At 42.8% G+C, this 26518-nt stretch overlaps 1 protein-coding gene across 2 annotated transcripts; it reads left to right on the top strand.

The window, feature by feature from the left end:
• The first annotated feature begins 1440 nt into the window (after positions 1-1440).
• hdlbpa (high density lipoprotein binding protein a) lies at positions 1441-23483 on the top strand. Of its 2 annotated transcripts, none has more exons than XM_080770317.1 (28): positions 1441-1527; positions 3160-3231; positions 4622-4734; positions 4843-5009; positions 7348-7563; positions 7654-7860; positions 8128-8343; positions 10447-10650; positions 10834-10941; positions 11027-11131; positions 12570-12648; positions 12736-12875; positions 13058-13162; positions 13294-13407; positions 13546-13632; positions 13710-13841; positions 13938-14156; positions 16603-16824; positions 17592-17810; positions 17917-18055; positions 18151-18305; positions 18389-18493; positions 18597-18731; positions 20021-20164; positions 20936-21115; positions 21315-21431; positions 21527-21670; positions 21985-23483. In XM_080770317.1, exons 3-28 carry the CDS (start codon positions 4659-4661, stop codon positions 22072-22074), a joined length of 3825 nt encoding a protein of 1274 aa, XP_080626443.1. In that variant the 5' UTR covers positions 1441-1527; positions 3160-3231; positions 4622-4658; the 3' UTR covers positions 22075-23483. The 2 variants fall into 2 exon arrangements, with proteins under 2 accessions (XP_080626443.1, XP_080626442.1); XM_080770316.1 differs by having other exon boundaries at positions 10444-10650.
• The last annotated feature ends 3035 nt before the right edge of the window (positions 23484-26518 follow it).

The raw sequence follows: 26518 nt of genomic DNA, 5'->3' as shown, positions 1-26518 counted from the left end.
TGGTAACTTATGTAGCATCACTTTCATGAAACCGAATCAAGCCTCAACATATCCAGGTTAACTGGTTAAGTTAATCTGGCAAGATCAACCAGCTTTCATGAAACCGGTTAAGCACTGATCCAGGATATATTAAGCCAGGATATGTGTTAAAGCCCGGCTTAATCTCTAATCCAAGTTTCGTGAAATAGGCCCCAGAGGAGATATTGAAGATCCATGAACTTTGTGTTGAGCTTGGCTATGGAAGCGGAAGCTTGTAAGCAAATTAAATCATTTAATTATGTTCATCAATAAGGCACATTTTACACAATGACAATGACCATGTCGGCTAAGAACCAATTCGGTGTAATGACAATATACTGAAAGGTTTGTGGTGGAGGGAGGGGGAGAGAGAGAGAGAGAGAGAGAGAGAGAGAGAGAGAGAGAGAGAGAGAGAGAGAGAGAGAGAGAGAGAGAGAGAAGATGTTGAGAATTTAGATTTAATACAAGAACAGCACAGAGACCAGTGTCTGAATTTCAGATTTGCAGAGAGGTTGCTGCTGCTACCGTTGTGTACAAAATGCAGTCAGACCCACCACAACCCCACAGACCTCCAGGTGAATGTAATGCACAATCTACACTACAGGTATGTAAAGGTGTATGGATAGTTGAATGTACCTGCTCTAATGCATAATCTATGTCAAGTGCTTTGGATAAAAGCACTACATAAATGACATTTATACACCAGACAGGGAACCACACACACCTGCAAACTGTCCCACCCCTTCCTCAGGGCCCAGGTTTGATTCTCGGCCCCTGGCTATACTGTATGTGTGATGTGTCCATGAGCAACACTTAACCCCCCCCAGAGTAGGAGATTCTCAGCATGCCTTGGGGACTTTCCCATGTTTTTTTTAGTTTATAGTGTGTTATTTAGGCTATTCTGTTGTTATTTGCGATGGGGAATGTGTTCAGGCGATTAATGTGTTATATGCTTTCAGGTGATTGTTATCATTTATTTATGAAAATTCACTGGTCATTTCTGAGGAAAGGAAGGTTGGTTTGTCTACATTTTCTTGTCACAGACATATGTTGCTTTTTTCAGTAACCATGGGTGTGATGATTACATGCTTAAAGTATGGACTGGTTTAGAATGTTATGATTATATCAGATTAACAAGCTCCAAAAGCTAAAAGTGAAAAGCTGCCAGACACATGAACTTGTACTTTGTAGATCTGCTTTTTTTGCAATAAAAAAAAAAAATAGCGTCACCAATGGTTTTGTGGTAACAAACGGTGTCGGTGAAATCAGATGGCTTGCATAATGTCAGCGAGGCGATGTGACAAAATGAATCCCAGAAGAAGTTATGCAAGAGTTTTTCAGTCCACGAAAAACCTGTGAATTGTAACCGGACCTCCCGAACGTGACGTTCGGGGCCATGATTGGTGGGCGGCTCTCGTATATATGGGTCAGGCTTCAATCCCACCTTCTCGCCAGTGGAATTTCATCACAGCTTCTGCACCTTTAGGGCAGACGAGAACGTACAAATAAGTAAGTTGTGTTTTGACATTATTCAATTCTGTAACGTGATTTTATGTAGCGCGTGACGCAGCATCGGCCATGCATAGAAGTGTACAAAGTGTATAAGTGTTGGTGTTGCTAGAATGTAGCTGTAGCCACATTGTGGCCCTGTGACTCCGTGTCAGCTGTGGTCCTTATGCCTACGTGGACTTAAAGGCTCACTTATAGTTGGTCGCGCGAGCCCTTCGCTCGGCAAAAACGACTTGTTCTTGTGTGTCGCCGCGAGCCTCATGGACACTCGTTCCACCGAAAATACGTCATTTCTTTTGTCAACCCGAAAGGCTCGCGCTGAGAACTACAAATTAAGACAGCGCAAACTGTTAAGGTTGGCTAATGTTAGCCTGCTAATGCTACAGTTTTGACCATAATACTTTGTTGGTGTTCAGTGTGCACACGCATTCCGTTAGACGTAGTTGACCGTTGGCAAGACGGTGAACAACAACGCACTGGCATGTTTTGCTTGCATATACACCGCGGTGTGTTTATTACACTGCACCGCCGTGGTTATGACGTTAGCTAACGTAACTACTTCAAGTCTCTGTGTTAGTGACAGTTTTCCCCCCAGGCTAACTAGCATTAGCTTGTAGCCACCTACACGGCTACGTGTCACATAAGCACTCAAATACACGGGCAAAGTTTTTAGCAAGTTGGCTAACTAGCATGATCTGTTGAACTGCTACGTTTCACTATGAAACCCCGTGCATATGATGGGAAGCACAAGTAGACATTTGACACGGGCGGTAGTTTACAGTCCAATTGTAATGGTGCATTGTGCTGTTTTATTTCTTTATTTGTTTCGGTCAACGTCAGCTAACCACGTAGCGTATAATTAGTAGCTAACACTAGCTACCTAGCGGCTTAAATACCTTAATCCGGGATTTAGGCGACATCAATGCAGACTGCATTATACCTGAGGGCTGACATAAGAACCTTTTCGACCCCTCTCTTGCTATCGATACGAGCAGATCGGACCCTTAACGCCTTAATCAACCGAAGCGACCAGCTAGGCAGCTACCAATTAAATGTTTTTGTGTAGCTGTCAAAATGTTGATCAGCGTTGTAAAGCTGGGTGTGTGTGAAGTCGACTGAAAATAAAACCTCACATCACTAGTATTATTTATGCACCCTTTTATTGAATTGGTTTGGCCTAGTAACTAGACTGGTGGTTGTAATGTGCATCATAAACTGTACATTATATTATAATACTGTACTGGGTTACGATTGTCATTCAGAATTTGATATAGCTACCCCTCAAACTGCTTGTAGTCGTGGCGTTTGTATACAGAAGATGACTCAACATTATGGTTCTGTAAAGTCTGTCAATAACTACTGTACTTTGTAGAAAACGGCAAGAGATGTGGCATCTGTGTCTATGCTATTCATTTTGTCAAAATGGAAAGCAGTTATTTTTTTCACCTGCCTTGTTTAGACCTCTAACAAACCACCTAATAAATCAGGTGCAGGATACTTTATGTTTCATACATTTGTAAAAGCATGTGTACTTATTTTCTGCAATACAGGGGTGTATTGCACTTGTCTTTTATGATCAAAATAATGTATGATAGGCCTATATTCATCCTTTTTTTGTTTTGCTGTCTTTAGGCAAAAGCTGGCAGGCTGACACCAACAGGCAGCTTTACAGGACGGATTAACTGGTAACTGACCATTTAGCTGGTAAGATCATTCTCTGACCTCTGGAAGCCCAACCAAACACCTAGATCAAATGTTCTAGCACCAGACAATGTTCCAGTTGGGTAGAATAATTGGATAGATATCTTGGCTTGATTCAAAATGTCCATACCATTTGATCTGGAAGGTTATAGCACACATGCATCCGCAACAGGATCTGTCTGCACTACACTGAACTGTAATGTACAGTGGCGTCTTAACTTCAGGGAGGCATTGGTGAGGAAGAGGCCACTAAAAGGGTCTAATGCAAGTGTGAGCTAAACTGGTTTAACCTAGCATTGCCCTTTTCTTAACTTGGTGTTTACTGAGGGGGCAATTCTCCATAACATATGGGAGTTCTCTTTTTCGTGCTTTTAAAATGCAAGCATACTTTGACCAAATCACCAAAATATATCTTGAAACGGTTTACAGTCTGTATTAAGTAGTCTTATACTAAGCCTGAGAGCAAAGATTTTTGATAATATACCCTAAAGGGAGGGGGGCTTGCCCTAATGTTCGACCTCCCGTTAGTTCGACCGGATTAAGGTTGGTGAGGGATGCGTTAAAACGACCGGATTAAGGTTGGTGAGGGATGCGTTGCGCCCGTGCTTGTGGTTATGTTTAGGTTAGAGATGGGGTTAGTAATGGTCGATCTAACGGGAGGTGTCTATGCTCACCATTTCGGGTTCTAGCCTGCTGCTGTGAAATAAAGCCACATAGAGGTAAAGGATCAGTAAAACCTTTAAAAAGCAAGTTTTGACTACTGGGTCATAAGAACTACGGTTCTGTGGTTTCTAGCTTTGGATAATGATCACTCAAAATCATAGGAATGCAGTTCTCTTAATTGGTGGACTGCTAACTTTAATCCCATTCTATGTGGATATACTGAGGGGTCAGGGGCCAGTGGGGAAATCCTGTCTTAACCTTGGAGCCTGCTCACCTAGCAGCAAGGCTTAGAATAACCCTGGACATGGACTGTAGAGAGGGCTAATCAGTTTCTTTCAATGACACTAAGACAGTGAGAGACCTAATGACTGTCAATCAGACCACGTTCTCATAGTGCTGACATGGTAAATGATCAGAACAGAACAGAGCATGGCTTCTTTTGATAAAGAAAGATTAGATAATGGTCACAATTTCAAAGTCCACCTATTGATAAGCTTGTTTACAATGTTAAACGTGCCTATTTCACACCCTTTTTAAACGGGCATGCAACCGATGGTCACGTGTCCTTTGCCCTCGAGCAGTTTGGTCTGTGCTGGTCAAACTGTCCTGACCTCCAGCAGCTCTGCTTATACATGCATCTGTTTTTTTTCATTTTTTTTTCATAAAGAAGTTTTTGCAGATAAATGCTGATTTGGTCCATTACATAAAATATGTTAATTTTATTTTCCAGTGGCACACTGACTCCGTGTTAAAGTGGGATATCAACCATGAGCTCAATCGCCGTACTTACGCAGGAAAGCTTTAATGAGCACCGTAGTGGTCTCTTGATGGATCAGGATGGTGGTGAGTATTTGCCCACGGGTTGAGAACTTAATAGCTCAGGACCACATTTGACTGCGCATGCCTCATCTGAAGTGAAGTTAGCTCAGTCTTGTATATCTTTGGGTTTAGCTCCCGTGGCAGGAACCAGTGGTGCTCCGGAAGAGGAAAGCCTTCCTACCTACAAGGATGCCTTCCCACCTCTGCCTGAGAAGGCAGAGGTGATTCCTGGGAGCCAGGAATCAGCTGGTGCCTGGAATTCAAAGATCCGTCCTCTCAAGTCATCCGTTATCACCCAGGTACCGTATGTTTTCACAGCATCTGTAAAACTAGCTCTAGGCTGGCACAACTGTATGAAACTGTGAGCTTTGTTGACCGGTCTCTTCCTTTTCTCCCTCTACCACATGCATCCAAACTAGAAATGCACTCTGTTGACGTGCCAACTTGTGCCTTGCACACAAGTACTGCTACTAATTAATGTTTATTTCAACTGCTGTTCTAAATCCTTTAGACCCGTTATTTACCTTATACCAACCTTGAAACGTACCTTAATTATGTCACCATCAACAGCCAATAAGGGATCACCAATCACCATTCTTACCCCTACATGCATACCCAGCCGATCACCAAACGTACCTTTAGTTAAGTCATCAAGAGTGGTGGTCCCTGATTGGCCAACGGACAACACCGACATACTCGGACGATTACAGTACTTGCGCGCTCTGCTTGCACAAGTAATTAGGAATGGAAATTGTTGTTGGTGTGGGGGTGGTTAGTTGATGTGAAAATCGGATGCTTTGGATCAGGGCTCGAGATTAACGGCGTCCCGGGGCCTATAAAATATCTATTTGGGACGTAAAGGTATCCCATTCGGGCCGGTTACGGGATGAGAGGAGTTTTTGCATTGAAAATGCGTAGGCCTATATTGTGTGTAGCGCTGCGCAGAATGAGACTAGCAGCGCTGCTGAGACTTTTTGCACTGTCTGCAGTGCTGTCAGTCAAACACGTTGACAACACTTGATCAAGCAGCCTACCACCAAAGTTGTATAAGCTACTGTATTCATTGATTCACTATTCATTGATTCACCAAAATAACAAAATCCATTTGAAAATAAATATCACTGTTCTCAGGTCGAATATTGATATGCGGTTAAAATGGGATTAATTTAGATTAATGAATTACAAAGCCTCTAATTCGATTCACATTTTTAACCCAGCCCTATTTTTTTCATCTGGGAGCATTTTGACTAAATCAGTGTATTTTCTCTATCTACAGAAGAAACAAATAATGTACTGCATGTATTGTATTTCTATTACAATAGGAATACAGTTCTTAATTTCGGAATCTGAGTGGTCCTTTTTTTCCCCGGGACTGTATAAATTTACTTCGAGACGGTTCAAATTGTATTTTGGGACGGTTCCGGGACGTTGGTGAAAAAAGTTAGTCTGGAGCCCTGCTTTGGATGCGTGTGAATCAGACGGCAGCACGTGTTCAATCAGAGCATAGTCCAGAACCAACAATCTGTGACTGAAAGAGCTGGAATAATTGCATAAATCCCACAGGATAAAGTGAATGTCATGCTCTGGACAAAGCAGGTTGATTGAGCTGTCACTGTGGGTGCAAGTCGGACCTTGCTCTGTGGTGCACTGCATGTGGAGAAGCCATGCATCCATGCGTCCCAGAATTGAAGGGCAGATTCACATTATGGTCCCGGATGCACACTCTGGACCACTTGGCAGATGTTGTGGTAGTGTGAATGCTGTGTACCGTTCCTGGGAGTGGACCACCCAACCATTCCCGGGACCACATGGAGGTGGTCTCCGGACTGATTGACGTGTACTCGGATACAGATCGTTGCAATGTGAAAGCATTGAATACAGTTTAATGAAGTGTACTCGGGTGCGGAAGAATCAAGGCCAATGTGAATCATGGCCAGCGGGGACCAGGCAATCGTATTCGGACTCTGTGAATCTTCCCTAATTGCCAAAATTTTGAACTTGTAGATAATTTATTTTTCCTGAATGTTGACCAATGTTTGTGACTGTTGCCTATTATGACATTCCCAGAAAACATCTGGTTTAAAAACTTACATTATTCAATTCAATGGAAGTGCAATTGCATAATCAAAACCTACTGTAGTAATCATGAGCAATTTATTTTATTTTTAAAAGAATGTCCATAATCAAACCTTGATTATGGATAAGCTGCTTGGCATACTTTGGAACACTATCACTGATTTTGACGATGGAGAAAAATGTAAATTTTCTTTCCTGACATGTAGGCTGTGCCTACATTTTATGCCAGATGTATCTTGCAGTAATCTGTGACATGAGCTGTACAGTAAATCTGAATGTATTGTTCCTTGCAGTCCAACAGTCTGGAATGGACTTGTCCGACGGGTCTGACAAGGAGTTTCCTTGTTTCAGCAGAACGCCCAGTAGCATGTTTATCTAAACTTTTGTAACTTTAGGGCAAATCTCATTCAGTCATTCTTTCCATGCAGTGGTTTCAAAGGGGATCAATTTGAATTGCATTCAGGACAGAACATTTGTTTTTACATTGGGTGGCTGCTTACCATAGATCATCTGTTTATACTTTTTGCCTTGTGCCCTGTGTTAATTTATTATCTGAACTAGGTTTTCCATGTGCCACTGGAAGAGCGCAAGTACAAGGACATCAACCAGTTTGGGGAGGGAGACCAAGCTAAGGTCTGTGTGGATATCATGCACAAGACCGGTGCCCACCTGGAACTGTCCATGGCTAAAGATCAGGGCCTCTCCATCATGGTGTCTGGAAAGCTGGATGCCGTGATGAAGGCCCGCAAGGAGATTGTGTCCCGATTGCAGACTCAGGTTAAGACGAGAGCTCATCAACGAAATGAAATGAAATGTTGACAAATTTTTAGGTCTTTGAGTGGTCATGCCAACTGTATTTGTCAACAGGCTTCGGCTACTGTTGCCATCCCCAAGGAACATCATCGTTTTGTCATCGGCAAGAATGGGGAGAAGCTTCAGGAGCTTGAGCTCAAGACTGCCACTAAAATCCAGATCCCACGACCTGACGATCCCAGCAACCTCATCAAAATCTCTGGAACCAAGGAGGGCTTGGAGAAGGCCAAGCACGAGGTTCTGTTGATCTCGGCTGAGCAGGTAACCCAGAAGCCCAAACGGCTGCAATAGAAGGGTAGAACAGCTACAGTATATTGTGCTATCTACCACAGGAAAAAAGCTTACAAAGTATTTTTAAGACCAGAATTACTTGTTTTTTTGTTTTTTTTTAACTGAACAACCTGAGGCAGTAAAGATCTTTAACCCGTTATCGTCAGTTCAAACTGAGCTGTGTTTCCCTAGTAGGGGTTTCTTTTGAATTGCAATTGATGTATGCATGTTTGTGTGTTTGTGTTCCTCCTCCCTCAGGACAAACGTGCAGTGGAGAGGGTGAACATCGACAAGGTGTACCACCCCTTCCTCACCGGTGCCTACAACAAGCTGGTGGCAGAGATGATGCAGGAGACTGGAGCACGCATCAACGTACCACCACCGAGCGTCAACAAAACAGAGATTGTCATCACTGGGGAGAAAGAGCAGGTGGCCCTTGCTGTGGCTATGATCAAGAAGATTTATGAAGAGAAGGTAATCCAGTATACCAAGTTATATATGTTTAAGGGACTAAATTGTGAGACAGTTATTTTTGATTGCATTAAATCTTAAACGCTGAAATCCTTAACTTAAAATCACAATTGTGTGAAGTGAGGGGTGCTCTTATCATCACACGCATCATAAATCACATTCCATGCTCAGCCAATCAAATCATCATACGTGTCATTCCGGCCAATCACTTTTGGCGTTTTCACGTTTCTGCCCTCACTTTTATTTTCAATATGTACTTTGCTCAGCCAATCAAATCATCATTGGTGATCAGCCAATGTTTGTGTTCATATAAAGCTGGGGAATCCAATCTCTATCCTTCCATCCATGTGCACATCTGTAGTTCACGTATCTTGAGAATCGCCCAAACGTCCAGTCATCAACGGGTATTGCATAACCAGGTGAAGCATGCATTTCCGACTTGCATCGTTCCCAAGTAGTCCGGTGACCAGTCTAGTACAATATAACTTGCAGAACTGCGGTGTCTCCCTGCTTTTCTATTAAAACATGGATCCTGTCTTTGTGTTGGCCCACTACTGGTTTTGTCATGGGGCGGCAGAGTTCTGGCAGCTGAGCCGAGTATCCCTCATTTGTGTTCATGTATGTGCGTGAGTGTAAATGAGCGGATACAATAGGAAGAATCTAAACCCATTCTGAACGGTAAACAGAATCCGGACCAGCATGGGAAGTTTGGGAACACTATGAGGATTCAGTGATCATTGTATCGCCCCAAAACAAGTTTAATATATATTTTAGTTTTTGGTAATGTTTAGTAAGAGTCATGAGTTGATGGTACTTTTCAAGGAGTTTAGCTTGTTAAGAGTTGAGAGAGAGAGATGTGTGTATATATATATATATATATATATATATATATATATATATATATATATATCAATTAAAATATTTAATCACATGATTGTCCATAGTTAATCGCTTTTTTTTTCATCCGTTCTAAATATACCTTAAATCAGTGGTTTTCAAGGTCTATTATTTATTCTGCATTTGAGCCACGGACCACCATTTGATGACATTTAGCCTTCCAGGCCCAAACTGTCCACAATTCCATGCTGTATTTGATCAAAATGTTCTACATTCTCTAATTAAGTAATGCAGCTGTTTAACAATTATTCAACTCTTGAAAGTGTAAAATGGACCCACTTGGTTTCATTTTACACTCGAGTTACAGATCTATAAGGGTTCATTTGGTTACAAACTCCATTTAGCTGGGGACCACCTGGAACCCCCTCAGGGACCACTGGTGGTCCCCGGACCACTGGTTCAGAACCACTGCTTTTCAAGTTTTAAATACTGTTATCAACATGGGAGAATGCTTGCTTTATTGCAAATGCCATGGAAAAGGGATAAATCACACCCTTTTGAACGGAGTGGTGCAACTGCCCTCTCCCCCTGCCTCTCTCTCTCTCTTGCCCCTACTGGTACTCTAAACATCGGGACATAGTCACATAGGCTGTTCCTTGGAGTGGTTGCACCACTCAAATGCTGAAATCATAAACTCAACTCTCCACACAGTGTGTACACTCTCAGACAAGACACCCCCCTCCCCTGCCTCTCTGTCTCTTTCTTGCAAGCACGCACAGTCGGGCTGTCAACATTAGCTTTAGCATTCATTAGCAGTTAGTTGTGAAAGCTCGATGCTACACAGACCATGCTATGTTTGTCAACCAAAACTGTCAGAGTTTTGCTTTTGCCCAATGCCCACTTCAAAGAGCTTCTGATCTTACACATTGTGGAGCTAATTAATAACGAGCCCAACGGAGGCATTCAGCCTAGCTGACGACTGCTCAACTGTGTCCACACTACACTCCGCACCCTGCAGTGCCCACACAGGCTGACGGAGTGACGGACTGAGGGGGGGAATGAGAGAGAGGCTATTGGAATCTCACTGGCTGCCTGCATTCCTGCAACAATAACATGCATGCGTCTCTCATCCGTTCTGTCAAACTTCACCGGGCGTTAATTAAATTAACGCCGTTAAAGGATTTGGCATAACGTGTTAACTTTGACAGCCTTAATATATATATATGTGTGTGTGTGTATATATTTATGATTGTCATTTCTCGTCAGAAGAAGAACACCACCACCATCGCAGTGGAGGTGAAGAAGTCACAGCATAAGTACGTGATCGGCCCCAAGGGAAACACACTGCAGGAGATCCTGGAGAAAACTGGCGTCTCGGTTGAGATCCCACCCTCTGACAGCAGCTCAGAAACTGTCATCCTTCGTGGGGAGCCAGACCGGCTAGGCCAGGCACTCACCGAAGTTTATGCCAAGGTATGTTTAAAAAAAAAAAAAAAAAGACCCACGTAAGCCTTTTATACTTTAGAAGTTTAGAGTATAGTAGTGAATGCTATTTGATCAGCCATGTTTGGTGCATAATAAAGTTTAATTCACACTGTAGCATCTTGAGGGAAAACATGACGGCGAATATCATGAGAAACACATTTTTGTTTGCAGGCCAACAGCTATACTGTATCCTCGGTCTCAGCTCCTTCCTGGCTTCACCGTTTCATTATTGGCAAGAAGGGGCAGAATCTGGCCAAGATCACCCAGCAAATGCCCAAGGTTTGTGGAAAAGATATATTTCATATTATAGGGCACTTTATTTGGCTGTTGGCTTTAGTTTTTAAACGCCTCTTCTTGTATTCAGGTGCACATTGAGTTCACTGAGGGAGAAGATAAGATCACCCTGGAGGGTCCCACCAAAGACTTGCAGATGGTCCATACCCAGATTGAAGCTATTGTTACAGATCTGGTGAGTTTCATCAATTTTCAATGCGTTCTTGCCTTTTCTTTTTTTTTTAATTCTTTTTACGGTTTCCTTTCAAAAAGCTTTGCGTTTCATAGTTCATGTTACAGCAAGTTGAGTCATAAGCTCAAGTTCCAATTCAGCAAGTTGAGTCATACGACTCATGTCACCATACTGTTATTTTAGATGGTTTCTGAAAACTAGTAATGGCAGTCAAACGAGTTAAATATATTCACCTAGAGTGTAGCTTCATATTGCAAGTGTATTTAGCATGAAATTACATCGGCAGTTTGAAAAACTGCTCCAATGAGACTGTAAAAAAAGACAAACGAGACTGGGTTTAATTTAATATCATCGTGGCTCCCATGTGGATATCGAATAGCCACAGTCTATGATGTATGAGTATATTTTAAGTACTATACTATATTTTAGTATAGTACCCAACTCCACACTCACCAACTTAAATAACTGACATCAAATCTTGGATGGCACAAAATTATCTCCAACTGAATGACAGCAAGTTTGTCGTATTATTTGGTCCACCTGATTCCACTACTCGAATCTAAAACAATCTCGGCACCCTCTCCACTTCTGTCAAACCTGACGCCAGTATTTTTGTTACTTTTCTTTTGACTTTTTTTGGCGTTTAAATTCGACAAACAAATTAATGCAATAGTCAAATCCAGTTTCTTTCACCTCCGGAACAAAATTCCCCTCGTGGTTGGGTCTGCACCCTTCGTTGACTATTTTAAATCACAACTTAAAACATTTTTATATTCACAAGCCTTTGCACCACCGACATGATCCTGCACCTTTCCTTTTAGATTATTCTGTCCTATATGCCTGTTTTATTATTGACATCTTCTGCACTGTATTGTATTGCATTTGTGAAGCACTTTGGTACAATGAGAGTTGTTTTTAAATGTGCTATATATATATATAGCCTCCCCCTGGCCAGCCGGGGCGCCTGATGGAGGGGAAAGGAACTGGTTGGAATAACGTGTTCCTTCCACGCGCTACGTCCAACCAGGGAAACTCCCCCCTGTCAGGTGTAAAGGAGCAACTTGTCCGTTGCTCTGCCCTTGTCTCCCATATATGGGGACTAGGTTGGTGGAGGGTGTGTAGAGCCCAGGACCACATTAGATGATTGACACAGGGGTGAAAAATGGGTTACAAAATTGTGGGATGAAAAAAAAAAAGATATATATATATATATATATATACAAAAAAAATATATAAATAGATTTGATATTTTAAGTATAAGACGTGAATAAAATGTGTTAAGGTGCATCCTTGACCTATAGGCAGCATTCACAAGAAAATGTGTCCCTGATCGGTCCTGCAATTTGTGAGATTATCTCGGATCAAACAAACGTAACCATTTGTCTTACAAAGTCAAGCCGTAAGATTTCATCTCAAACGTCTGTCTGTCTTCTCCCATTAGATAAGCCGAATGGACTATGCGGAAATCAGTGTGGATCCCAAATTCCACAGACACCTGATTGGGAAAGGCGGTGTTAACAGTAAGTACCTTGAGATTAAGTTCTGTTCTGGCAATCTAATCACCATCTTTGTATTGGACATTTCTAACTGAAAATTCTCCATTTTAGTAAACCGCATCAAAGAAGCACACAAGGTGACTGTCCGCATTCCCCCTGACAATGAGAAGAGTAACCTGATCCGCATTGAGGGGGACCCCCAGGGTGTTCAGGAAGCCAAGAAGGAGCTGCTTGAGCTTGCGTCACGCATGGTGGGTCTCAACTCTGCCCTTAAATATAACATTTCGGGTGAATACTTAGTTTAGACTAGTCATTGGTTAGACATAAAGGTTGGGAGAGGGTTAAGGTTAGGTTTAGCCCCTAACATGTCACAAACTAGATTTTGTGATGCCCATGACATGTCCTTTTCACCCAACTTGATTTCCTCTTGCAGGAGAATGAGCGTACAAAGGACCTGATCATTGAACAGCGTTTTCACAGAGCCATCATCGGGCAAAAAGGAGAGAATATAAAGGAAGTACGAGACAAATTCCCAGAGGTGAGTTTAGCCATGTCATGTTCATTAGACTGCTCTGAGAGAGTGGCCTCTTGTCAGAGGCCAAGTGGATAAAGGTCTATACTGAAGGCATTTTAATGGTTTTTAACCTTTCTATAAATTACGTTTTCAAGGTCATCATCAATTTCCCTGACCCAGCACAAAAAAGTGACATTGTTCAGCTTCGGGGACCAAGGACCGAGGTGGAGAAATGCGCAAAGTTCATGCAGAAGATAGTGGCTGACATGGTATGCCCTTTAAGATATGTTTAACTGAAAGGAAAATCCGTATAGCAGTGTTTTAAATATTGTGCACTCTGTAGCATACTATAATGCAACACCAATGAACAATTGTGTATTAACCTGCTATGTTCACACTTGGGTCAGGTGGAGAACAGCTTCTCTGTCTCAGTCCCCATCTTCAAGCAATTCCACAAGAACATCATTGGAAAAGGAGGTGCAAACATCAAGAAGGTAACTTTGAGACCCTGAACATAATGACACTTTTGTTCCAAGGTATTCTGTTTCATACTAATTATTTTTCTGTCCAGATTCGTGAGGAAACAAACACAAAAATTGATCTGCCTGCTGAGAACAGCAACTCTGAGATGATAGTCATCACTGGCAAGAAGCCCAACTGCGAGGCTGCCCGAATTCGCATCTTGGCCATTCAAAAGGAGCTGGTAGGGTTTTAATTCTTTCTGTGCTGTCCATCTACAGTACTTTAAAGATGTGTAGTTTTGTGTTTACACCTAATGAATCTCCCATTCTGTGTTTAGGCAAATATCACAGAGATGGAAGTGTCCATCCCCTCCAAGCTGCACAACTCCTTGATTGGTTCAAAGGGCCGTTTTGTGCGCTCCATTATGGAGGAGTGTGGTGGAGTGCACATCCACTTCCCCACTGAGGGCTCTGGTATCGACAAGGTCACCATCCGAGGCCCAATTGAGGATGTGGAGAAAGCCAAGCAGCAGCTGCTGGCCTTGGCAGAGGAGAAGGTGCGTTGTTACATTTTTAGCTCGGCTCAACTTCTAGCTCTCATTCACCTGGCTGTCAATTTAAAAGAAGAAAAGACCCTGAGGTACTGGATTAACTGCCACTGGGTGGCGATAGAGGGTAGTTGGCTGCACCAGCCAGAATAGGGCAGATTACCGTGGCTGCGTTCGAATTCATTCCCTATGCCCCATATAGTGCACTACTTTGGGGTTCCGCCATTTTGTTAGTGTCCGAATATGTAGTGAGCATTTTTGCACCCTAATGTAGTGGATTGAAGTATCCTACAATGCACCGGGAAGATTTGCGTCGCTGTGTTTTTGTAGTGACCATCAGATGGTCCCTACAAAAACACAGCGACGCAAATCTGCCCCATAATGCATTGCGCAAGCTCGCTCTTGAGCGCACATGCATGCGTTTGCGCACGTGCGCTGCTTCTGCATGCATGCGCTCCAACCATAGAGTATTAGGGCTCCAACTCAAAAGAGGCAGAAGTTGAACCAGCGGAATAAATCAACACAAATGTACTTTTTAAACGTTCGTTTTCCCCTCTTTTTTTCTCCCCTGGCGGATCTCGAAGCTGCAGATCTCGAGACAAATGATCTGTGCTTTTATTTGCAATTTTATTTATAATAAAACTTCATTTTTAATAGTATTACTAATCTGATTCATTGTATCACCTGCAGGCCCAGCACATGACGTTAGGACAGGAATCAGTTGCTTGCTGTAGAATATATTTGTGAGATTCTTTATCACAAACATAGGCTAAATACATGCATGTGAGACACATTAATTGTGTCCGAACATACGTTTTATTAATATTCATTCATTCCTGCCATGAAAAAATATGTTATCTATAACATTATTTCATTGAATTGCGATAAATACATTAAACTTCATTAGGCGGCGGCCTATAGATAGTAATTTATTGGACTGCTGTTTCTGTTGACACCAAACGTCCGTATTGTGAGCAGAGATTGTAGATCGGCTACTTTTGGTCATTCTTTACCAAAAGTCTACAAGCTCGCAACACGGTCGCGTTGCTTATAGATCGGCTATTTTTTCCGTATCCCCCCCACCCCAGGATTAGCGGGGGTTCATGTGGTTAATCATGCTGCTGATATTTTCATATTGTCAAGGTGGTGCACTGTTTTCATATTGCTGGATAACGAAGATAATATTAATGTATTGATAATAATCATACGCCTATGTTATTTTAGACTTATAGGCCTGAATGCCTGCAAACATATTTTCATTGACCTATTTTTTTCTTTATTCATCCATGAATTTAAAAATAAAAGAGAGGGGAGTTGCACCACTCGGTTCACACGGGTGTGATTTTTTTAAACTTTTAACAGTGACTATAACACTGGATGCTTCTTTGCAACCTACCTTATTGGTGATCGGATGGACTCACTTGGGCCCAGTGTTGGGAAAGTTCTTTTTTTTTTTAGGAACTAGTTCAGTTCACAGTTCAACATTTTAAAAATGAACTAGTTCCATTCATAGTTCATCATTCAAAATTTTGAACTAAAGTTCATCGTTTGAAAAATGAACTATTATAGTTCTTTTTCGTTCTTTTTTTTTCTTTAATTTTTATATATTTTTTACATTTTACAAAAATTGCTCTTTTGCAATGTGAAATGCCACTGAATTATTTTTCCTTCTCTATATGTGCACACTTGTGAAAGCTGAATGCTTTTGCATGCTTTTATTGTGAAGGCAAAAGGTTCTGAATGTTCTCAGAGCCTGCATCTCCGCATGCTGGGGTTGGCTGATCTACAAGCTCACAACGTGTCCGGACGCGACGAGTTGTGAGCTTGTATATCAGCTATTTTCAGCACGGCTATTGAAACACTCACTCTTGAACGAATGTTGAACGTGAAAAAGTGACGTTCACACACACCAGAAATGAACGTGTTCACAATGACGTTCATCAAACAGAAATACAGTACGTTCACTTCACGTTCAACCTAAATATGAACGAGTTCATGAACGATCGTTCTTTGAACGCATTCGGGTACAACACTGCTTGGGCCATCATAAAGTAAAAACCTTGCAACTGTATAATTAACCACTTAGACCTATTACTTAAACATGGGTTTAAGTGGTTCTTGACACTTTAATGTCCTCCCTTTTTGAGTGGTGCAACCACTCCCTTACGGAGCTATGTGTGTGGCTGTCTGGGTGCGTCTGAGCATGAAAATACCATGGTTGTTTTTCACCCCCTGTGCGCAACCTAACACGACCTGGGTCTGGAACTTCCGGAGACTCCACGGGGACGCCCACACAGTTTCACTACCCACTTCACAATTCACACGGGTGTGATTTTATTCCCTCTACACAAAATCTCTTTGCTGGAAAGAACTCGTCTACAACCTCCCAATGCTGGTGCACATAGGGATGCTAGGGTTCATGTGGTTAACTATTTTGTTTTGAATCATTATCCAGCAAATAAAGAGCCACACTGCTGAGCTGCGTGCCAAGCCGGAGTACCACAAGTTCCTGATCGGGAAAGGTGGCGGAAACATCCGCAAGGTGCGTGACAGCACTGGTGCCAGGATCATCTTCCCTACCGCAGACGATCAGGATCAGGAGCTCATCACTGTGGTTGGAACAGAAGAGGCTGTGCGTGAGGCCCAGAAGGAGTTGGAGGAGCTGATCAAGAGTCTGGTAAGAGCCCTCATTGGACAACGTCACACTGGTGACACCAGTATACACGCGCAGGCTTTTTCTTCAAAAGAATTACCGCACATAAGACAAGCATTTTCATTATTCACTTTAACCACTTATGCCCTATACACTTTGTTGGATGGTGATAATGGCCACATTCTGCAGTTAAAAAAAAAAAAAGGTGTAAAGGAGCAACTTGGACACTCGGGCATGAAGGGAGCATGTGTTAAGTCCGTTGCTCTCTCTCCCCAGGTTGGCGGAGGGTGTGTAGAGCCCAGGATCACAGTAGATGATTGGCACAGGGGTGAAAAATGGGTTACAAAATCGTGGGATAAAAAATAAATAAAAGATCAACAAAGAAGATCAAAATGATTGTTTGGTATAGCAGTGGCTCAGGAGGTAGAACAGCTGCTTGAGAATCAGATCGTTCTCGGTTTTATCCCTGTCTCCGCTGTTTTAGTGTGTCCGAAGACTTGAACTGTCTTGAGCAAGACCCCTACCTGCTCCCGATGAGCAGGCTGGTGCCTTGCATGGTCTCCTTTGCCATGGGATGCACATTTGGGGAAAGGTTCTATATAAAGGAGCATTAGAGACTTATTGAATATACCGATGTTTGGTGCACAAATGCTGTGATAGTTGATCTAGTTGGTAGTTGATCAACAATCCCTACTTTGTGATTTGTAGACATTAGGGTGGTTTTCTCAATATGAATGTTTTGTCAGGATACTGTTGTGGAGGGTGGTTTTTTCAATATGAATGTTTTATAGGATAACGTTGTGGAGGATCACATGATTGTCGACCCAAAGCACCACCGCTACTTTGTGGCTCGCCGTGGCCAAGTCCTCAGGGACCTTGCAGACGAATATGGTGGCGTGATGGTGAGCTTTCCTCGTACCGGCTCTCAGAGTGACAAGGTCACCCTCAAGGGAGCCAAAGACTGCGTGGAGGCGGCAACGAAGCGCATGCTGGAGATAATCGAGGATCTGGTGAGTGGAGACACAACTGTGCTTCATCCAGTGGCTTCTTTTTGTGATCTTTACTAATTAAAAGCTCAACATTTGAGTTAATTATTTATTTACCTACCCCCTCTAGGATGCCCAAGTGACCATTGAGTGCATCATTGCTCAGAAGTTCCACCGTTCCATCATGGGTCCTAAGGGCTCACGGATCCAGCAGATCACCAGAGATCACAATGTGCAAATCAAGTTCCCAGACCGTGAGGACCCCAATGGTAAAAACATTTCTGTAGACTTTCTTGATAACATCCAAATGGCCATTTTGTTTTTCCTGATCACCTGCTGCACACTGCTCTTCCATCCTTTACAGCTCCTCCCACTGCAGAAGTGGCTGCTGTTGAGGAGAATGGCGAGCCCAACGGAGAGGTGAAGGAGCCCCTGGATCCAGCTGCACCAAAGAAGTGTGATGTGATCGTGCTTTCGGGCCGTAAGGAGCGGTGTGAAGCCGCTGTGGAGGCGCTGAAGGTCAGTGTTCATAGAGGGATAACTCTTTCCTCATGCAGTCTTTCGTTTCTCAGCTGGAACTCAAATTACTTATTTCCCTCCAGGCTTTGGTTCCTATCACTATTGAGGTTGAAGTGCCTTTTGAGCTACACCGTTACATCATTGGACAAAAAGGAAGTGGAATTCGCAAGATGATGGATGAATTTGAGGTTTGTATTGAGTCTTTTGTGTGCAGACGGAGTAGAGATCCTTAAAGGGTTTGTTCACATTAAAATGTTTTTGTTTAAAATGGTTTTGATGCATTTCCTGCAGGTTAATATTCAAGTGCCTGCTCCTGACCTGCAGTCTGATATAATCGCTGTCACTGGCCTATCCACTCACCTGGACCGTGCCAAGGAAGGTCTCCTGGAGCGCGTCAAGGAACTACAGTCTGAGCAGGAGGATCGGGTCAGTGCTGGCTGGAGTATTGGAATAGACATGTTGCGATTATAGAATGAGTTGATAAGTAACTTCAGAGCTAATGTGTTCATACTTTGCTTTGGTTTTTGTTTTGGACCCCCTATTCCCACCTGCAGCTATTTAAAAGCCCACAAGATTTTGCAGGGCTCTTCCTGACTTGAAAGAACCTGCTGACCAGAGACTTCTACTGAAGCTCACACCCTGGATAGATCCATGATTGTTGGAACATGGTCTAGTTTGGGTGAAGTTAAATGGACAAAATATACATGATATTTAAATTTGTGACTCGCTGTAGTCAAGTTGGCTTTACCTTCGTAGCAAGATTTGCTGATCTACAAGCTCAATGATTTGTGGAGCTTAGATTCTGGCTATTGTCTCTGGCTGAGACTATGATTTCACCCCTGTCAGTCTGTGCGTTTGTCCGTCTGTGAACAACTAATCTCCTTGACCGATTGGAGTGAAACTGCGTGCACAGGCCAGAGCATAACTACGGATTCCACTCGCCTCTATAATGACTGAACATTTCTGCCACACAATAACCTGGCAGACACTTGCTTGTTCTGCAAGCAACGTCCTCCCAGGCAATGGGAGGCAAGCGATTTTCATCGCCAGTTCTCCCAGCTGCCTCATTGGTTCAGCAAGTCTAATTGTTTTTTCTTCTTTAAAATGCATTGCGAGTCATTTTTATCATGTTGAGTCATGTTTATCATTTGTTATGAGTTTAGTATTGAGGTCAAGTTTAGGCATAGCTGGAAGGACGGCGAGTACTGGCCAATCACAGCGCGTCTTATCTACTCTATGACTGACATGTGAGTGAACGCATGATCACAGTGGCCTAATTGAATAACGATCCCACTGCTATCGCTACTGCCGGTGCAATCAAATGTTGTTGTTTTTTTTGTATTTAGTCAACCATTAAATGAAAATTAATGCAGCTATATTTTTTTGCTCAAATTCATTGGTCTATATTTGCCCTATTTCAGTTTGGTTATTAGAACTGTTTCCTCCTAATCCTTTATGGTGAATTTGTCACCTGTTGGTACCCTGGCCTAGACAGACATGGGGACACACATTGCTGTTACTAAAAACATCTCTGCTTCCCATGATGCACCTGTGCAGTGTGAAGCTCAACAATGCCACTTTTTAACCTGTTGGTACCCTAGACAGACATAGGGACCCTAAACGGACAGACATAGGGACACGCATTGCTGTTCAATGGAGTGGCTGCACCACTCGAAGTCAGTCATCCTAACAACATGCTTCTGTCTTAACTACAGGCACTCAGGAGCTTCAAGCTGACCATCACTGTGGACCCCAAGTATCACCCTAAGATCATTGGTCGCAAAGGTGCCATTATTACCAACATTCGCACTGAACATGATGTTAACATCCAGTTTCCAGAGAAGAATGATGAGAACCAGGTACGGTGTTCCACTCGAGTATCTGTAGAGAAGCACATACTAGCCTGTGCCAGTGTTGATTTAGTCGGCAAACAATGACAAAAGATTGTCGACTATTGAATTACACTGAGAAACTGAATAAAAACTAAGCTATGATGACTAAAACTATGACAAAATATTTTGACAATTTTAGACCAAAGTGTTAGGGAGAAGAGCGAACTAAATCCCTTCATGCTTGGTTGCATGCTGAAAATAGCTGATCTACAAGCGCACAACGTGACAGGCTATTTTCAGCATGCAACAATAAAATGCCATTACAACACCAAGGCTTGCAAACTGCACAAAAACCAACTGTAGATTTAGTCAACTAAAATATTTCAGATGACTGTAAAACAAAATTATGTTTTATTCCAAAGACTGACTAAACTAAAATCAAAATGCTGCCAAAAGCAACACTGGCTTCAACAGGAAGGCACCGTTTAATCCGTTCCCTAACCACTTAAAGCGGTGTATAATTTATGTAATATAAATTGCGAACGCAACTTTATATTTTACTAAATATTTTTTACATTTTTATAAAAATAATTTTTTTTTTATACTTTGTTATACCTTTCAATCCGGGAAAGCATGTGTCATTTTAGATTAAAAAAAAAATATATATCATCCCCGAAAGTCCGTGGTTACGGATATTGTCTGCACATCAGACAATGTCAGTAAATTACTGTGGGATTAATGTTGTGCCTTAACACTGTTGGTGCTGCCATGACTCACCCCCCCCCCCCCCCCCCACAGGACCAGATTGCCATTACTGGATATGAACAAAACGCTACAGGTGCACGGGATGCTATCCAGGCTATTGTGGATGAGCTGGAGGAGATGATCTCTGAAGACATCACTCTAGACAGCAGGGTTCATGCCCGCATCATTGGAGGACGTGGCAAGGGCATTCGCAAGATCATGGACGAGTTCAAGGTGAGGGGGGGTGGGGGAAACACAACTTATGTATAAACGTCATAAGCCCGATTTAGACATATTTGTTCATGGGTATGTGTGACACTGATGTGTAACTAAGTATGAATCTATCTTTACTCTTTGAGAAGAAGTGGAGAATGTCAAAAGCCAGTATGTTCCAGATTAATTTAAAAGTACTGGTTGTTTTTTTTTTGTGCAGGTTGATCTCAGGTTCCCCCAACCTGGGGCTGCAGACCCCAACCAAGTGACTGTCACAGGACGTCCTGAGCTTGTGGACGAAGCCATCGACCATCTCCTCAATCTGGAAGAGGAATACGTAAGTGGGCATATTTGACACCTGTCTTTCATCAGAACTGTCAGCCTTTTTGATGAGTGCTATAATTGGTTTCGAATGTGTGTTGTTGCCTTCAGATGTCAGACGTTATTGAGAATGAGTCAAAGACGGCTTACATGAGACCCCCCGGCGGCGGCGGTGGTGCTTCGGGGGATGAACCCCGGGGACCATCAAAGGGCTTTGTGGTGAGGGAGGCCCCCTGGACCACTGGCAGTGAAAAGGTGATACATTTTTACTTTAACCCATTCTGACCTGAGATCAGATTCTAAAAATGTCTTCTACATCCTGACAGTTTTCTGAAAAAGCTGTGTTTCTCGATTTTTCAAAAATAGCAGACCTACAAGCTCGTAGCGTGCCACTCGGTGGCACGCTACGAGCTTGTAGGTCTGCTATGAGCTTGTAGATCTGCTATTTTTCAATAGCTAAATTATAACATGATGCTAACACCAAAAGGGGTTCCTGCCCAAAATGGGTTAAAATGAAATCAGAAGTTCTTTTGTGCAGAGATGATAACCCCCCCTCCTTTTTTTTCTAGGCCCCAGATATGAGCAGCTCTGAAGACTTCCCCAGCTTTGGAGCTCCAGTGGCGACCAAAGCCTCTCCATGGGGCCCCAAGCGGTTCTAAATGGCTTCCCTCAGACGGGCCTCAACTCAAACCCAACAAATCTTCCCTGTTTATTGTCCCCTTCTTGACCTGGACTGACCGCTGACCCTCGAAGGCTTCAGTTCTGAGACTGTCATGCTTCCCTGTCTACTTCTCGTCTGCCTTCGCAGAATCATGATGAAATCTGAAGTGCTTTCGGAAACTGTAATTGACTTGTGAGCTTTGTTATCTGCATTCAACAATACTGTCTTCTGCAAAAAAGGAAAAGATATATATTGCTGGGTTGTTGGCGTTAAGTCTATAAAGGCAGTATGACCCATGTTTAAATGTTGCTAGACCTAACATGTCATTGTGGTTTGAATTGTTATACCAAATGCAAAGGTGGCCAGACAACCTCGGAAAGTTTCTTCAATTTACTGAGCTGCCCTTCGTAGTTGCCTTTGCAGGCTAGGGCAAAGGGATTGAGTTACTGCTGGCTGGTTGGTTCTGACATGACATTTGACCAATGTGGTGGCCAGCTGTTTCATAAGCCCTCCCCTTCCTGCATTCCTCATGTAGCCGAGTGAAATCTGTCAACTGTTAGCCTTCAAGCACATTTTAGTGATTGTCCCAGTCCCAGCCGTTTCCCATTTGCTTGTAACTGTGCTTCTGTGAATATGGTCAACCAGTGGCATGTACCTTGCAGCCTTATGAATTGGTCAAAGTTGTTTGAGAGAGCGCGAGAGGGGGGGGGGCGGGGGGGGTGGGGGGGGGAAAGGTTTCAGCCACTACACAATGGCACACACTCAAACTGCCAGATGCTATGGAGGTCACGGCGGAACTGTACTGTTTCTTACAAACACTAGACCCAGAAGGAACTCCAACGTATCAAACCTCACACTAACTGTAAACCAACCTTTATCCACACTTTGTTTTTGTTGTTCTGAATTTTAAACTTGTTGCTTTACTTTAAAAACGGCTCATGTAACTGAAAGAGCAGACCACCCTGTGCCAATTAAATGTCTAGTGATGTTGTGTTCTTCATCCTTGGTAATGGGTCAGTGTCCAGTCCCTTTGTCTTCCAGTTGCTATGCAGATTGTTCTGTTGCATAGCAATGGCCCTTTTTAATCAGCCTTATTATCTAGAATGATAAAAATCAGACAAGGTGATGCAGTTTTGGATAAGTGGAAGGTTTATGCTGTTTTTCTGAAAGCTCATGGATCAGGTGCCCCAGTCATTGCATTCAGTTACATTGTCAGAATTGTGTTACCCAAGATGTGTGCAGATTAGGCTTGCTAGCTTCTAGTTCAAGATCTAGCATCAGCCTATCATGTTTTTTATCATTCTAGCCTTGTATGAAAGATTATGCAAAATACCAGAGAAGTGAAAGATTATGGATGACACTGGAAAATAAATTGTCCAAAAAAGTCAATAAAAATTGAAAATCCTTTTTGTGTTGTCTGTGGACCTTATTGGACATCATTCCAACCTAATGGAATTGTTCAGTTAACTTGATGTAAATGTTAGTTCTGGGCCTAAGTGGCCGTTCTCCTAAAAAAAGCATACAGCTTGTTTCCATTGTGGTCCTTAGTATAAGGCCTGTATAAAGTCATGTCATGTACAGTAGTGTGTTGCTGGTGAAAGCATTATTAATGTATAGAGTTCAGCATGTGCTAATGTATCCCTCTCTGGGCACAAGGCACAAGCTCACAACACGTCAGCACCGCCAAACCTTTCATGCCCACATATGGAGATCCCTGATGTCATCAGTATATGCCCATATATGGGTATAGTTTGATTCATTTTGATCTGAGAATGAACCAAAAAAAGATTTTCAAGTGGGCCCTGATTCAGAAAAGGTTAAGAAGCTGTAAACCACGTCACTCAAATAGCCCATAATGGTCACAAATGAAATAATATAACTATTATTCAGTGTAACATTTTTATTTAATTTCAAATGTATTGGACATGAAAAAATAAAATTTACAATATACAATTTACAGTAAATACAATTGGAACAGCTGAAATCAATAATATATTAGTGTTCAGATATCATTGACCCGCAGGACGCATTATGTGAAGGTGGGGTGCCGCATGTGGCCCCCAGTTGTCCATTTAAACTCTAGCATAGTAAACTACTACGTTAGTACATAGAAATCTGGTAGCAAGGCCTGCTGGGTCTGTAGTACATAGAAATCTGGTAGGAATGCCTGCTGGGTTTGTAGTACATTGGAATCTGGTAGCAAGGCCTGCTGGGTCTGTAGTAGTACACGGGAATCTGGTAGCATGGCACGTAATACATTTGGCCATTGCTCATCGTGGGTCTATTGGGCCCGCTCATCAGACAGTGGTTCTTGTTGTACGGCAGATCAGCCAGGGGGACTGGTGACACTACCGGCCTGGACGTGACCTCTACCAGGCTAGAAGTGGCCTTATATGGCAGGTCGGCCAGGGGGACTAGCGATGCTGCAAGGCTAGATGTGGCCTCGGCCTCGTACAGGGCGCAGAAGGAGCCGTCCTCGCCAATGCGATAGCAGACGTGGAATGGGTCCACCCACAGTGTTAGCTCCAGAGGCAACAGACTGAACAGCCGTTTAATGGTGAGTCCACATTGATTGGCAGCCTTGGCGATGAGAGGGTCCATAGGGACCCTATTGTTGATGCGTATGCACCGGTAGGCGGAGCCCTTCAGCGGTCTGTCAGGGTACCAGTGGTGCTTGTAGTGGGCACTCATTGACTCCTGGAGACATTCCTGGAACACCTGGAGCTGATGTTCCTTAAGACCTCCATTCATTTTCAAAAGTGATGACACAAAGGATGCTGCAGTATTCACTTCATGGTGGTCCATTTCGGTTCTGGAACAATGTCGGTTCATATCATGCATGACACAGGTTGGCACAAAAGAAGACAGATGAAACTGGTTTCATTCAGTAATGCTTGTCAATTATCAAACTTCAATGAAAAATAGCTCAACCATCTGGGGTTTTTATGTGGTTCCATTCGGTCGCCACGTCACAATATGATGATCTGACCTGGCCATTGGCCGAGAGGAGATCAGAGCGCGACTTGTCAACTATAGTACGTATCTTAGCAACGCCCGCCGCCCGGTATGACGTCACCGCGGCCTGTGCCCGCCCTGCCAGGTGTGCGGAAGGGTCGACGTCGAGGCCGTCTCGCTCCGTAACTTGAAGAGGCATGGCGGGCGATGCCCACATATCTGGAAAAAGAGATAACAACCTAGGATTCTACTTGTCTGATTCTACGACTACTTTTTTACTCCAAAGTCTGTGAATGACCGTTTGAGTGTTACACGCAAAGCTGTGCCGTTTTTTTTCGTTTTTTTCGTTTTTCGTTATAATAGGCTACCATAGTAAGCTAGCTAGCCTTTCATTCGGCGGGCGTAGTAGCCTACATTTTTGCAACTAACGAATTTTAGGACCTCGGGAGGTAAGTTATTACTAACGTCTACTGGCATCCGCCTACTGGCATCATTTTGTTTAATCATGAATAATTGTCACTAACGTAGCCCAACTTCCTTGACGTAGCCGTTCGACGTGTTCTACAGCAGGGGTTCCCAAACTTTTTTGGACCAGGTACCCCTTTTGGGGTAGATATTTTTCCAGGTACCCCCTCATCCTCGCAACACGGATAACAAATAAATGTATACGTCTAAATGTAGACGTTTAAATGTAGACGTCTAAATGTATACAGACGTCTAAATGTTGACGTCTAAATGTAGACGTCTAAATGTGTACGTCTAAATGTAGACGCTAAATGTGTACGTCTAAAATCTAAATGTAGACGTCTTCTAAATGTAGACGCTAAATGTGTACGTCTAAATGTAGACGTCTAAATGTGTACGTCTAAATGTAGACGTCTACATGTGTACGTCTACATGTGTACGTCTTCTCTTATGGGGGTCCCTGGCATATCTTTTCAAATGGGGGTCCACGGGCTAAGTAGTGTCAATTTGGGGGTCCTTGACATGAAAAAGTTTGGGAACCACTGCTTTAAACACTTTAGCACTTTATGAACATGAACAAAATAGATGGGTCCCCCCTGGAACTCCCTCAGGTACCCCTGGGGGTCCCCGGACCCCACTTTGGGAACCACTGTTCTACAGAATTGTGTGACAGTGACCATACTTATTGTCGGTGTGAAAACGCCCGAATGTCGTCTTTAATGCATTTTTACACAAAGTACACTTTCTTGGCATATAGTAGCCTATTCGGTATTGGCATGATGAAACAATAATTTATGCACATGAAATAAGTTTAATACCAGATCTGTTTCTCATAGTTCCCAAATTCGATAGGTCACCAACGTATGTCGATACATAACTAAACAAAACAAATTGTAGCCTAATAAACAAAGTGTTTATTATTTTGTTATCTTTGTGTGAGATCTGTCTAGCCTAAGATTTAAACTCGTAGATGTATATCGATTCTGACATTTTCAAATCTCTGACATTTTCAAATGTCAGAA

Source organism: Protomyctophum bolini, assembly GCF_963924005.1.
Source record: "Protomyctophum bolini genome assembly, chromosome: 8".
NCBI lineage: Eukaryota > Metazoa > Chordata > Actinopteri > Myctophiformes > Myctophidae > Protomyctophum > Protomyctophum bolini.
The sequence above is the reverse complement of the archived record's forward strand: the minus strand, read 5'-3'. Positions and strand labels throughout refer to the sequence as shown.